The sequence below is a fragment of the Capricornis sumatraensis genome, chromosome 7 (assembly GCF_032405125.1).
Source record: "Capricornis sumatraensis isolate serow.1 chromosome 7, serow.2, whole genome shotgun sequence".
NCBI classification, from domain to species: Eukaryota; Metazoa; Chordata; class Mammalia; order Artiodactyla; family Bovidae; genus Capricornis; species Capricornis sumatraensis.
The window spans coordinates 95472202-95487737 of record NC_091075.1 but is presented as its reverse complement, the minus strand read 5'-3'; the positions used below and the strand labels follow the sequence as shown (position 1 = coordinate 95487737).

Here is a 15536-nt window from a genome sequence, read left to right as displayed (position 1 = left end):
ACAGGGTCGCACAGAGTTGGACATGACTGAAGCGACTTAGCAGCAGCAGCAGCAGGTGGCACTAGTGGTAAAGACCCCACCTGCCAATGCAGAAGACTTAAGAGACACAGGTTCGATCCCTGGGTGGGAAAGATCCCCTGGAGAAGGGTACCGCAAGCCACTCCAGTATTCTTGCCTGGAGGGCTACAGTCCACAGACAGGACAGAATTGGACATGACTGAAGCGACTTAGCATGCAAACATGCATAAGAAGATGTATTGTTTCTCCAGCACTGTAAAAGCCCAAGGCAAATACAGACCCCAGGAGAGGTTTATAAAAAGAGAAGAGTTTGAATAATTGCTGAAAGCATATCTAGGAGAAAGAAGGGAGATACATTCAAAAGTACAGATGGAGAGATTAGCCTTGAACAGAACAAAGTCCTCCTTTGCTGAACAGAAAACAAAGTTGAGGGTAAATGCAGTCGCAAGTAAGTCTATGACTCAATCTACTCCACACTCATGGATAAATTCTTTAAAAACAAGCCAAACAAACTGCTTCTCAGTATCAGAGAACCAATGATTCAGGAATAGAGAACTACTGAGAGATTTATTCTGTCTGTTCTCTTAATCCACTTATACCATCCTAACTTCCTGAGAAACACTTAAAGAACTTGAGGGAGAATATGACAATTGATGGAGTCAAACAAAGGATAAAAGGAAAGATATATCCATTTGAATGCAGAGTTCCAAACAATAGCAAGGAGAGATAAGAAAGCCTTTCTCAATAACCATACTTCCTCAATAACCACACTCTAATGTTCATGAATACTAACTAAAAGTGAACAGGGGGCAGTTGCCACTGCTGGAGACAGCTGGAAAAACCTTTGTGGGAGCGATACACAAGGTGGGCAACTTCTCCCTCCTCACAACCAGACCCCATGGGCACTGGAGTCAGCACTACTGTTACCCACCAGGGCATTTGAAGTGAAAAGGGCATTTCAATCAAACAGTACTGAGATGGATTGGCTTGTGAAACATAACGGCCCAAACGATACTAGTGATGGACAGAACAACTTTGTGGACTGCCATCTGATTGCGGCAAAGAGGAAATAGTTCTTTCAAGGGTTGGAAATCGTGCCGAATGGGATAACACTGGCAATGGACTACCACAGGAGAAGCATAGGAGAGGCCTTCATGCCTTTGCTTCAAAGAAGACAGCAGAAAATGCACTGGGGAAACACAAAGAAAGAATGAGGCACAGGGATACTGAGAACCTCAGAAGTAGCACAAGGAAATCAAAGGATTTTATGATCCACCAAGAAGTTTGCTGGGCCAGCAACCAGGACCACCAGACCAATAGAAGGAAGAGGAAATTATTATGCAGCTGGGCATGGAAGCGTGTATGACAGAATTCGATGAGAAGATGACAGGTATGATGGTGATTATGGAGGTTTTGATGACTATGGCGGCCACAGTAATTATGGCTACAGAAATGACAGCTTTGATGACAGCGTGAGCGATGGAAGAGGTATGGGAGGACATGGCTACGGGGGACGTGGTGATGCAAGTTCAGATTTTCATGGTAGTCATTTTGTACATATGAGAGGAGCACCTTTTCAAGCAACTGGAGACAACATTGCTAATTTCTTCTCACCACGAAATTCAATCCAAGTGCATATTGATATCGGAGCTGATGGCAGGGCAACAGGAGAAGATGTAGAGTTTGTGGCAGATGAAGATGCAGTGGCTGCCACGTCCAAAGATGAGAGTGACATGCAACATCGGTACATTGAACTCTCCTTGAACTGAACTGCTGGAAGGCGGCTCAGGGATGGGAGGTTACGGCAGAGATGGAATGGATAATCAAGGAGGCCACAGATCAGCTGTAAGGATGGGAATGGGGACAATTACAGTGGCGGATACGGTACTCCTGATGGCTTGAGTCGTTCTGGCCTGGGTGGTGCAGGGAACAGCAGTTACTATGGGCAAGTGGCCTGAGTGGAAGTGGACCGCATGGGATGTACTAAAAACATAACCATGGATATAAAAGTCCTGCAGACGTCATCTGGTCTCCTAGGCTTTCTTATAGATTTCCTTTTTTTTGTATTTTAAGAATTTTATGATGACTGAAGGAAGGTGTTTTCAAAATACTACTTAGTAGAGCGACAGATTGTGATGGGAAAATTTGTTTTCTGTAGGTTTTATTTGTTGTATGTGTGCGTGTGTGCTAAGTCATTTCAGTAGTGTCTGACTCTTTGCGACCCTACAGACTATATCCCACCAGACTCCCTGTCTGTGGGATTCTCCAGGCAAGACTACTGGAGTGGGTTACCATGCCCTCCTCCAAAGGATCTTCCCAACCCAGAGATCAAACTAGTGATCTCCTATGTCTCCTGCACTCGCAGCTGGGTTCTTTACCACTAGTACCACCTGGGAAGCCATCTGACTTAAAAAATAAATTTTTATGTTCAAACCACTGATGCTGATAGTTTTTATATACTGACTACTCCTAAGAATGTGCTGCTTTCATAAGATTAAGGTTGATGTATTTTACTATTAGCACTACAAGAAGTGAAAAATGAAATCAAAAGTCACTCAGTCGTGTCCGACTCTATGACCCCATGGACTATATAGTCCTTGGAATTCTCCACGCCGGAATACTGGAATGGGTAGCCTTTCCCTTCCCTAGGGGATCTTCCCAACCCAGGGACTGAACCCAGGTCTCCCACTTGCAGGCAGATTCTTTACCAGCTGAGTCATTATGCCTACTGTTTAAAGATTTAAGACACAAATCCATGTCTTGAGAGTCTTACCACTGGATTTTGCATCTGATGTCTGGAGTTTTAGAGCCATTGCATTAAAAAATAATTATATGCAGCAAAGAAAAAGGTACTTTTTACTTTTAATCCCTTTAATCAATATGGCATTTTTCCAAACTAGCTAATGGATCAAAATAAAACCTACTGATGTGAATTCAGTTATTAAACTAGCTACTTGGTTTTTCTAGAAATGTTATTAATATAATAAAAATCAAGGTGGGAGATAAGTAAAAAGCAAAGAAAGGGATAATTTGTCCAATCAGACACTGAGACATATTGCAAAGCAATAACAATTAAGGAGTAAAACAATGGTATAGGAATAGAAATTTAGACCATGAAATACCTCAGAGACAGACCTATGTGCATAAGAAAATTTTATATCCAATAAAGATCACTGGAGAAAGTTAGATTGAATGCTGGGAAAACTGGATCATGAAACGGAGAAAAATCAAACGGCATCTCACAGAAGTGGACTCTAGATGGATGAGCCTACATAAAGTTAAAACTGAAATTAATAGAATTTCTTCTATTAATTATAGTATAATTTCTTTGTGAACTTGATCAGGGAAGGTCTTTATCTTAAAATTTCAAAAGCAAAAAGTTAAAGTATAAAATGATGAATTACTTATTTTTGTTCAATGAAGGGTACCACATTAAAGGTTAAAAAGCAACAAAATGGGAAAATGTTTGTATATTTAAGAACTGACAGAGTTACTATCACAAAGTGCAAAGAACTCTGTAAAATCAACAATGAAAAGGAAGCAAGGCCAGTGAAACAATGAGAAAGATACATTAAAAAGCAATTTATCAAAGAGGAAACACAAAAGTCCAACAGGAGTTGAAGATAATCTCAAACTTATTAATAATCAGAAATAGGCAAATTAAAACAGAATGCCCCTGTATACCTATTGACCAGAAAAAAACTTGAAGTTTGATAATGTCAAGTCATGGCCAGAATGTGGAGATGAGACAGGCCTGATGCTTGGGAGTATAGATGCTGGTGAGCTACCTGGCACTACTTAGTCCCATAAAGAAATTGCAGAATCAACACATAAAGAATAAATTAAAATTAAAAAAAGAAACCAGTAATTCTGTTCTGGGGTTATCCATCCTAAGGAACCTTCCCCACACCCCCACAGGCTCATCGAAGGACATATTGGAGGTTGCTCACAGGTGTTCCCTAGTGATGGACAGATGTGGGGAGTCTGTCCCTGGGAGAGTGGGAATGCAAACCAGGAAGGACCACGCAGCAGTGAGCAGCAAACACCTAGATGCTATAGCAACATGGGTGAATCTGAAAGACATACTGCTGAATGAAAAAAAGGACAATATAAACTGGTATGAACTCTATAACATGGTGTCATTTGAGAAAAATATACATATACGTATAGAGAATAGCATTTCAATATGTACATTACCATATGTAAAATAGATGACCAGTGCAAGTTGGATGCATTAAGCAGGGCACCCAAAGCCGGTGCTCTGGGACGACCCAGAAGGATGGGGTGGGGAGAGAGGTGGGAGGGGGGTTCAGGATGGGGGAGCCACATGTATACTGGTAGCTGATTCATGTTGATGTGTGGCAAGAACCATCACAATATTGTAATTATTTGCCAAAGAAAACAAATTAATTTAAAAAACACAGTATTATTTAAGAAAAAATATACATGTACTCACTGAAAACAAAACTCATTTTACATGAGCCCATTAAAACAAAAGGATAAAAAATTTACAATAGTTGCCCCGGTAAGGAAGGGAAATCAGTATAAAAGGAAGGAAGGAAGGAAAGAGAAGAAAAAGAGAGGCGGAAGGAAGAGAGGATGTCTAACAGAAACCTCTGACTCTGCTTTGATTTATGTGTTAGCCAGAGCCAGAAAAGCCCTTCATAACAGCACAGGTACTTACATCACTAAACAATAAGGAGGTTTTGTCCTTCGAATTTCCCCACCCTTTATACCTAATATTTGTAAAACTCAAAGCATGTACCACAGACAAACTTGGTTGTTGTAAATTCTTTTAGCCATTGCACAGCACCATTTATAACAGGTTGTGCTGGATTCTTCTCAGCACTCAACTTGAGATTTCTACAGATATGGGTTGCTTGGGTTATAAATTATTAAACCAACACCAGCCGGGCTTTATCTCAAATAGCACTAATCTGAATTGAAAGTAAGCCAGCTTATCACCATCAGATGTCTAAATTAACATTCCGATAGCAATCAGTCACTCCGTTCACCGTTGCTTTAGAACATATTTATACAAACCTTTCTGAAGGCATTTGACACAGACTAACAGAACTCGAACAATTTTATGAAGAGCATAAACTCCAGCTTTGTCCATCAAAAGGGCCATTGGTCAATGCCAATGGCATCACAAAGTCTAGTATCTGCTAAGCACATAGCAGGCATTCACTAATTAACCAATGGTCAGTTGACTGGTTGGCTGACTAATGTCAGCACTGGTCCATCCTTGTGTTTGAAAGTTCTCCTTCTGCTTTGTTTCAAAATGTATACAGATAGCATTTCAGATGTATACTTTCTCCCAAAGCCACCTGTTCAGCAGTCGTCTTTTAAATTCTTCCAGTCTGTAAGGAGGTCTGGTTTTCTTCACTCAACCTCTTAGCCCAAGTAGACTCCCACCCCTCACTGCCTCAGGCTCACACTAACTGGGTATCACTCCTTTTACATACACGCATCCCTAGCAAAAGTTGCTTTCTCAATCCAGATAACATCATCTCGGTAGCAGGTCTGTGTCACCGATCCCGACAGTGACAGTAGCCAGTTTCCTCGGGGAATTAAAAGGGTAGATGCCTCCAGGCCTTTGAATTAGTGCAAATTTGACATCTGCCAACCTTCGGGGAATACATCTGGCTTAATTGAGCAGGGAAGCGATGCTGGCAGAAAAAGATTAAAACGCTCAGGGTAATGGCAGCCTGGTTCTTTCCTCATTCTCTCCTGAATCCACACAAAAGCCACCTGTGACTTGTCCAAATCGAGTGAGGTTTCTCACACCAGAGATACTGATGGATCCCTGCACAGCTTTAAGCAAGCAGCTGCCAAGAGCTCTCTATTCTCTGAGACAATCTGTCAAGTCTCAGAGATCATCTCATGTGTGCTGTTGCTCAGTAAACAAAATGAGCATAATAACTTGAGAATGTTTTATGGGCTGCACATTTTTTTAATTTAGTGGACTTAGTTATAAAAAAAAAAAATGCATGAGACAGGGTGCTTAGGGCCGATGCACTGGGATGACCCTGAGTGATGGGATGGGGTTGGAAGGGGGATTCAGGATGGGGAACACATGTATACCCATGGCTGATTCATGTCAACGTATGGCAAAAACCACTACAATATTGCAAAGTAATTAGCCTCCAATTAAAATTAAAAAAAATTTTTTTTAATGTCATCTGACTTTTCAATATTGACCATCACAAGAAACTTGATTCAAACCTTTCATTCAGGTGCTCACGCTGTGGACCCGCCACAGGGATAGCTGGCTGATCTAAAGACTGACAGAGATGCAAGAGGCGCAGATTTGATCCCTGGGTCGGGAAGATCCCCTGAAGGAAGGAATGGCAACCCACTCCAGTATTTTTGCCTGGAGAATCCCCATGGACAGAGAAGCCCAGTGGGCTCTAGTCCATGGGGTCACAAAGAGGCAGATATGACTGAGTATGCACGTACACAGGCACAGGAAGATAAGGAAGGAGGAGGAGGAGAGGGTCAAGGGAAAGGAGGAGAGGGGACCGGAAATGGGCACAGGTGCATAAAGAGGGATCATGTTCTAGCGGCACCAGAGCAATTATGAGGCAGTCAAGGTCTAAACCCAGAAGACCCAGCATGAATCCCAACTCTGCCCCTCATTAGCTCTGTGACCTTAGGCAAGCTTCCTCATCTGAGAACAGAGGATGATGATAACTACCTCAGAAAATTGTTGTGAGGATTAAACACTAAACATAAAGCACTTATTTTGTACCAGGCACTGTGTTAAATGTCTCACCTACATTAATTCAGTCTTGGCATGGCCTTCTGAGTTAGGTGTGTGCTGCTGTAACAAATGACCACAGACGTGGCTTAAAGCAACACACATTTATTATCATACAGCTTAAGAGATCAGAAGTCCTAAAATCTAAGCATTAGCAGGACTGCATTACTCTGGGAAGCTCTGGGTGGGAGAATCCATTTGGTTGTTTATTCCTTGTCTCTTTCCAGGTTCCATAGGCTGCCTGCATGCTCTTGGTCCCTTCCCAGCATCGCTCCCACAGTCTGCTTCTGTTTCTGTTCTCCTTTTCTGATTCTGATCCTCCTGCCTCCCTATTAGGACCCTTGTGATTACACTGGTTCATTCAGATAATCCATGGTAACCACCCTTACCTCAAGATCCTTACCTTAATCATACCTGCTGCTGCTGCAAAGTTGCTACAGTCTGTGTCCGACTCTGTGCGACCCCATAGACGGCAGCCCACCAGGGTCCCGTCCCTGGGATTCTCCAGGCAAGAACACTGGAGTGGGTTGCCCTCTCCTTCTCCAATGCATGAAAGTGAAAAGTGAAAGTGAAGTCGCTCAGTCGTGTCCGACTCTTAGCGACCACATGGACTGCAGCCTACCAGGCTCCTCCATCCATGGGATTTTCTAGGCAAGAGTACTGGAGTGGGTTGCCATTGCCTTCTCCTTAATCATATCTACAAAGTCTCTTTTGCCACCTGAGGCAGAATATTCACACATGCTACTGATTGCATCTTTGAGGAGTCATTCTGTCTCCCACAGGCAGAACTATTGTCAGCATTTAACAAATGGGAAATTGACACAGGAAGAGATTAAGTAACCTGCCCCAAGTCATGCTTTTTCTCCCAACATGTTCCTGCCTCTCAGTGGGTTAATGTTTAGCACATGGGAACGTGCTCTGCACCAGGAGCACGAAGTTGGGTTAACTCTTATTGTCTGCAGTTGTCTGGAAGGTTGAATAGACAATAACTGCCTCAGTTTCAATTCAAGGGCACCAACATCAAAAGCAGGGTGGCCGTTGGCTGGCCTGGGAGTCCCAAAGAGTGCCTTGGTCCCCATGCACATATGGAAGCTGGGTTCCTCTCCCCCAAGCTATGGGTCTGAAGCAAGCGGCCTGAGCCTCATGGTCTTCACATGCATGCAGGACAAGGTTACAGAGAGCACCCAACCTAACAAGCAGTTGGGGAACAAAGGTATTCAAAGGGATTCTGTCATTGGGAAAAAACATGTTCCACAAACTACTAAAACACTGCCAATTCTAGTGTGCTACGTGTGTGCTCAATCACGTCTGACTCTTTGCGACTTCGTGGTCTGTAGCCCACCAAGCTCCTCAGTCCATGGGATTTCCCAGGCAAGAATACTGGAGTGGGTTGACATTTCTTTCTCCAGGGGATCTTCCCAACAAAGGGACTGAACCTGCATCTCCTGCATCGGCAGGCAGATTCTTTACCACCGAGCCACCTGGGAAGCCCCATTGGGAAAGCAAACTTGCATCGTTTGCATATTTGTTGAGTAGAAGCGATGGTTTTTGGTGCTATGATTTGAATGAAACAAGGGATGCGGGAAGAGCAAAAACCGCTTTGGCCTGCAAAGCGGGGCACTTACCACTGCAGGTCCCCTGCTTGTTGTAAAACCCATTGCCACAGCTGCTCTCACAGCCACCCTCTCTCAGCACATGGAGGGGCTCTCTGCAGGCCAGGCAGTGCTTCTCTGTGGGACCCCAGCAGGCAGCACAGGACTCGTGGCAGGCTGCAGGAAGAACCCAGAGTAGAAAAGACTGACTGCAATTTTTCTTTCAAAGGCTTTAGAATTTATAAGGAGGATGTTGGAACCTTCAGTCCTAAACCACTAGGCACATATGTGCACCACAGGAGAAAAAACCACCCCCCCACCAAAAAATAAAAGAAAAACATTTCCTGTTGGCCAGAGGCATAGCTTCCGTAAATTACTGCTAAGAGAACTGAACAGGAAACCAGAGGCTTTTGAATAATGGGAATCACAGGGAATGGAATCATAATTTTCTAGACAAACGCAGTCTGTCTAGTGAAATTAGAAGGCCCTCCATCACCTTGCCTTCAAAACCACACAACAAAGTGTCAAAGTAGATAACTGCATTCAACCTCCAACATGTCGAGCATCTGCTTATGAGGGATGCCATGCAGTCTTGAGAGTCCCTTGGACAGCAAGAAGATCCAACCAGTCCATCCTAAAGGAACACCAGTCCTGGGTGTTCACTGGAAGGACTGATGTTGAGGCTGAAACTCCAATACTTTGACCACCTGATGCAAAGAGCTGACTCATTTGAAAAGACTCTGATGCTGAGAAAGATTGAGGGTGGGAGAAGAAGGGACAACAGAGGATGAGATGGTTGGATGGTATCACTGACTTGATGGACATGAGTTTGGGTAAACTCCGGGAATTGGTGATGGACAGGGAGACCTGGCGTGCTGCAGTTCATGGGGTCGCAAAGATTCAGACATGACTGAGCGACTGAACTGATTCTGATGCACTCTTATTCTTGAATAGACTTTGAAAGATCCAGTACTGTTTGACTTCTGTTGCTCCTTCCCTCCCTTTCCAGCTCTCCCCCACCCTAGCTGTCCCACCCTCATTTTCCCTCCCAACTCTTACCGCTCAGCCTCTGGTTTCCCTATAGCATCTGCTCTAAACTTGTATCTTGAGGACTCACGAAGCCTACCTTTCCTTTATACCTTAGATTTTTAACTATATGTTGTTTCTAGACCAGAGTTATTCCTTTAAGGTTTGACCATCTCCTCCTTTTCCAGCATTTGATTGTTTTATTACTATTCATTCTTGCTCTTCATCTTAGGTCTATAAAGAGAGGTCTATTCTGAATGATTGAATATATTCAGATTTGGTACACTGTCTGTAGGGCTAACAACATCCATCCTTCTGTAGTGTATGGGCTGTGTGTTTCTTAGTTTCATCCGACTCTTTGCAACCCCATGGACTAAGGCCTACCAGGCTCCTCCATCTGTGGGATTCTCCAGGCTAGAGTACTAGAGTGGGTTGTCATTGCCTTCTCCTCGAAAAAGTATAGATACAGGTAAATGTGTAACTGAATCCCTTTGCTGTACACCTAAAACTAATACATTGTTGATCAACTATACTCTAATATAAAATTAAAAGTTAAAAAAAAAAAAAGAATAACAGTAGTGGGAGTGCAAAGGACTGACATAAGGAAGATCTGAAGAATGAGACGTAGCCAGCCATGGAGAGAGCCAGAGAGCAGCAGCAACAAAGGAAAAGGGAAGGAGCTTGGGGGTTCAAGGAACTGGAGGCTCCTCTTGTGACTGCACCTGGTGGACATCTCAGGGTACAGTGGGGAATAGAAGGCACGCTGACCTGATTCACGGCCGGAGGGGTAGGCAGAAGCCCTATCAAACTTGATCTTAGAGACCATGGAAAGAAATTAGGATTTTTAGCCTAACTGTGATATGAGTCAAGAATGGACTTAAATATGATAGACATAAGCCCTGCATGAGATGTTTAAAAGTTCTCTTTGGATGTCACGAAGAGAGGGCTTAAGGACTTGTATGCTGCAGGGAGACGAGCATGAAGCTGACTATTCTGGTCCAGGTAAGAGATGAGAGTGGCAGATGGAAAGCAAAGCAGGACGAAGTTTACTTACTTGTCGTCTGGCTTCCTCACTAGGGAGCTCCCTCACCATAAGGTCCATAGGGGCAGAGTCCATACTCTTTTGTCAACTTGGCTGAGCACACTGCTTGGTACTCTACAAACTCCTCTTATACCTGCCACCTTATTTACAAGTGGTGCATGAAAGTACTTAAAACTAAATACGTGGATGCAAAGATCCCAGTAGCAAATTCTACCCTGAATGCACATGAAAATTTTCATCCATTTATTCAACTACTCTCAACAGCTGATTGCAGTCACTATCTGAAGTGTCTATCAATGTTAAGGGCTTCTGCCTTACTGAGGAAATGGAGTTGATTCAAAGCTGTTACCCAAACAAACAAACAAAAATCCAACTGCTTTTCTAAGAAGGCATGCCACACTAATCTATCAATGTTCAACAGAAGCACCTACCACATGCAAGGTGAAGGACTAGTCTGGAGGGCCTTCCCAGCTGCCACAGGTAGGCCAGCGCCCTAGGGAGTAAGTCCCCATGGGATGATGGGGAGTGGGGTGAAAAAGAGAATAGGGGCCAGATCATGAGTGTCAGGCAGGCAGAGGTAAAGGACCTTGGACGTCATCCCCCTAAAAGTTTTAATCAGGGCAGAGGAATTGATCAGTTTTGCTTCTTAGAGTATTAACTTTGCAGTGGGGAGAGGAGAGGGAGATTAACTCAAGACATCTTTAAGGAATGAAATCATCCTTGTCCTGGGGGAGAGGAGGAGATAAGAAATGAAAGGGCAATTCCCAGTTGCTTCAGGGACTGTCTGATGGCAGTGCATTATATCAGCTGCATATATGTATTTGTACAGTTGGTACAGTACAAATACATCCAACCTGTTTGGTAAATGATACCCTCCCTGATACTCTGTCTGCAGCCCTGGGGACGCTACAGACACCATATCCAACGATGAAAGGTCTGGCACAGGAAAGGGTCTCGGGTCTCTGGTCCTTCTGACCAGTCTGATCTTTACCATACCGCTTGTTGAATATTTTTAATATTACCCTCAATGCTACCAGTGAGGACAGGGGTCAAAAGATGAGCAGGATGGAGGCCCTGGACTTAGGGATGGCACTCAGCCCTGTCACATACTGAGACCTACCTAACCTTTCACCCTGCCTGCTGTTACCTCCCTCCACCATACCAGCTCTATGGAGCAGAGACCCTAAGCAGACCATGTGATGACCAAGGGTCTGGATACCCCACACCACACAGGACTGACCCAGTCAGCAATGCCTCTGGCTCCGTCTGTGGTCCCTGAATATGATCTTGCATACATCTGAGAGGTGTCCCAATGAGTCACTATGTCTATCACGCTTTGCTGAACTTGTCCAGACAAAGCCAGTTACTCCTTCCTCTGGGTTCCTGCGGCCCTTTGGACGAGCCTCTCCTGCTACTTACCGACTGTGCGTGCATGCTAAGTCGCTTCAGTCTGACTCTTAGCAACCTATGGACTATAGCCCATCAGGCTCCTCTGTCCACGGAATTCTACAGGCAGGAACACTGGAGTGTGCAGCCACGCCCTCCTCCAGGGCAATCTTCTCGACGCAGGGATTGAACCCGCCTCTCTGACATCCCCTGCATTGGCAGGCAGGTTCTTTACCGTAGCATTACCTGGGAAGCCCATGAGGGATCTATCTACACTGAGAGCCAAATGTGATGCTGGACCTTCTCTTTATTCCCATCTCAAAAACAAAAAAAAAGAAGAAGAAAAAGGCATGTTCCACAGCCAGGCAGGACAGCAGAAGGGATTTTCATTTTAACACAGGACTATGCTGAGCTGTCATTTTTGTTCCTTTTTTTTTTTGAGTTGTCATTTCTCATAATGACATACTCCCACTGTGTTTTGCAATTGATTTCTAATTTCTAACACTGAACATATGCTACTGCAGATAATCTCTCCTTGCAGGCTTATTTTACATGGAGCTTTTATTTCATTTGGGTTATTATGAAAAATAAAAGGTCAGTCCCTGACTTTTCACCATAATTTCTCTTAGTGATACATGGTCAGCTCACCCATCGTTTGAAGTGTATATTGTGATGATAAATTAAAACAGAGGACGAATAAGAGAAAGCCATCATCTTATCTCATGTGCAGAAGATAATTTATTTTGGAAAGCCCCTGACTCTTTCAGAGAATAACAAGACATGTGTTAGCTTGCTGAGCAATTCCTTTCAAAATGAAAGAGAATGAAATACTCTTCTTTTTGGCAACTCTCTATTGAAACCCTACTCTAAAAATAACAAACTTCTTTTCATATTTGATAATTGTGAAATAGAAGATTGTAAAAAAAAATTCAACCTGTGCTACTCAAAGAATAAAATGCAGCCCTTTCCCAGGGAAATGTTAAAATACTTTCTAGGGACCATTTCTTGTTTTCCAGGAAGACTGAAAGACCCCAGGTAGTGGACACAGATCCCTGTTCCCTCAGCCTTCAAGGGTAAGCTGCCCACCCCAGGGAAAAGAAGGAATCTTGGATTCTCACCATTCCATGGACTTCTGGAATGTCTCCCGTCCATTACCAGAAAACAAGTACACTTGGTTAGTGGCCCTTTTAAAGGCATCAGTGAGGCTGCAGTTTGGATTTCCAAATTGCCAAGAAGTTTTCACTCTCAACTACATGAAGCAGCCCAAACTCCAGGCATAAGCAAGACACCATACACAAGGTAAATTCCTTCATTCTGGTCCTTATCCACATTGTGGCCACTGCTAACTATCCTTCACAACTCACACATGACTAGAAAGGACTTGCCAAGTTTTAAAGTTTATCAGGAGGCAATGAGTAAATTTCTAGTAAGACACTCTTGTTGGATGAAAAAAATTTTCCCATCTTAAACTCAACTTCACTGGCCCCTTGCTCTCCTAATCTGTAAAGTGAGAATAATAATATTTGTTGTACTTAACTCAAGAGGATATGGCAAGATGATGTATATGAGAAAGCAGAGGACACTGAACATGATCCTATGAGTGGCACACCCTATGGGATTCAACAAATCTTGTTTCATCTGGTGCCCAAAGCAAAGTAATTATAAAGGGAGCAAATTAAAATGTAACACAAGGCAGAAAGGATAAGGATGAAAAAGACTATGGGAAAGGAAGGTTCACTTAGAAAGGGAGGGAAAAGAAATAACAGAGCCCACAGGGATTCCTCCAGCAGTTACATAAAGGAGCTCCAGTCTTGCCCAGAGGCTGCCTACTGTAGAGCTCTCTCCTTATAATTGCTACAAAATATTAACAAAAACCCTTTGGAAACTGATTGAGAACAGCTCTGTGAAGCTCACAGTGAAGCCCAGATGCTGGGCAAACTGTGCTCTCTTCCTCCAACACAGCCGCACCTGAGGCCAAGGCTACTAGTCTAAGAAGGATGGACAATGGACTCCAGACAAATCTAAAAGGAGGGTGTCCTCTGAGTCACTACCATTTGTGATCCTTTTACTTCCACCTGCTTCTGGCCCCTACTAAGCTGGTCTCTGCCCTCGACCTTCCTCCCTTTGCCACCAGAAGCTTTAACACCTGATGTTACAATGCCTGGTCTCCATGTGTTCTGAAAACCTATATGTACTTGAGGGAGTTCATAATAGAAAAATAAAAACAAATGAAAACATCTTCACTCTCTCAAATAGGCAGAGATGTGAAAATGACCAGGAGAGCAGCAACTAGATGCAAAGGATTGGATGTACACACAGCAACATGTATGCATCTTAGAAACAGTTTTCAGTGAGGGAAACAAAGTCATCCATGGTAACAAAGGTGCCAGTCTAGGGTGTGTGCTCAGTTGCCTCTGACTCGTTGTGACCCTATGGACTATAGCCCGCCAGGCTCCTCTGTCCATGGGATTCTCCAAGCAAGAATACTTGAGTGGGTTGCCATTTCCTCATTTAGGGGATCTTCCTGACCCAGGGGTCAAACCTGTATCTCCTGCACTGGCAGGAGGATTCTCTACCACTGAGCCAAGGGGAAGCCTATACCACTCTGGGGAAGAATGGTGATAATTGAGGAGGTTGAGGTTATGCTGGGAATGGGAGTGTGTGGGAACTCTCTTTCCTTTCCTTTTAATTGTGCGGTGAACATCAAATGGCTCTAAGAATTTCTAGTCTTTAAAATTGAAGAAAAAAGGAAAAGAACGAAATATTCATCTGTTAATATGTATGACAAGCCTAGACAGTGTATTAAAAAGCTGAGGCATTACTTTGCCGAAAACGGACCGGCTAGTCAAAGCTATGGTTTTTCCAGTAGTCATGTATGGATGTGAGAGTTGGACTATAAAGAAAGCTGAGTGCTGAATAACTGATGCTTTTGAACTGTGGTGTTAGAGAAGACTCTTGAGAGTTCCTTGGAATGCAAGGAGATCCAACCAGTCCATCCTAAAGGAAATCAGTCCTGAATATTCACTGGAGGGACTGATGCTGAAGCTGAAACTCCAATCCTTTGGCCACCTGATGTGAATAGTCAACTCACTGGAAAAGACCCTGATGCTGGGAAAGATTGAGGGCAGGAGGGGAAGGGGGCAACAGAGGATGAGATGGTTGGATGGCATCACAGACTCAATGGACATGAGTTATAGTGAATTCCGGGAGATAGTCAAGGACAGGGAAGACTAGTGTGCTGTAGTCCATGGGTCACTAAGAGTCAGACAGGACTTAGCAACTGAACAACAAGAACAACAATATGTATGAATATTTAAAATATGTGCATAAATAACAGTAAAAGCACATGCATACAACAAATCCACATTAAATCGCATTAGAATAGTTAAGTGGGGAAGGGAATTGGGAACAGGTAATGGGAAGAAGAGGAATAAACAGGAATATAGATAAGGAGGAGAATAGCCTGGCACAGGCTAATGATGAAAAGGCGCCATGAGTGGATAAGAATGACTAATTCAACTTCCTTCATATAAATCTCCAAAATAAGGATAAATAAGTTCATAAACAAGATTACATTAAAAAAAAAAAAATTTGGCCATACCTTAGGGCATGTAGGATCTTAGTTCCCTGACCAGGAATCAAATCTGTGAACCTTGCATTGGAAGCTCGGAGTCTTACCCACTGGACTGCCAGGGAAGTCCCAAGATTA

General features: G+C 43.5%; 1 protein-coding gene and 1 pseudogene across 1 annotated transcript in view; one reads left to right on the top strand and one right to left on the bottom strand.

Moving 5' to 3' along the window:
- FRAS1 (Fraser extracellular matrix complex subunit 1) overlaps positions 1 to 15536 on the bottom strand; it is a 317287-nt gene that overhangs the window by 233711 nt on the left and 68040 nt on the right. Inside the window, exon 14 of the mRNA XM_068974976.1 lies at positions 8407 to 8550. Coding sequence (XP_068831077.1) covers positions 8407 to 8550 — 144 coding nt within the window. The remainder of the gene's footprint in view (positions 1 to 8406; positions 8551 to 15536) is intronic.
- Positions 996 to 2005, top strand: LOC138082318 (heterogeneous nuclear ribonucleoprotein H3 pseudogene; annotated as a pseudogene).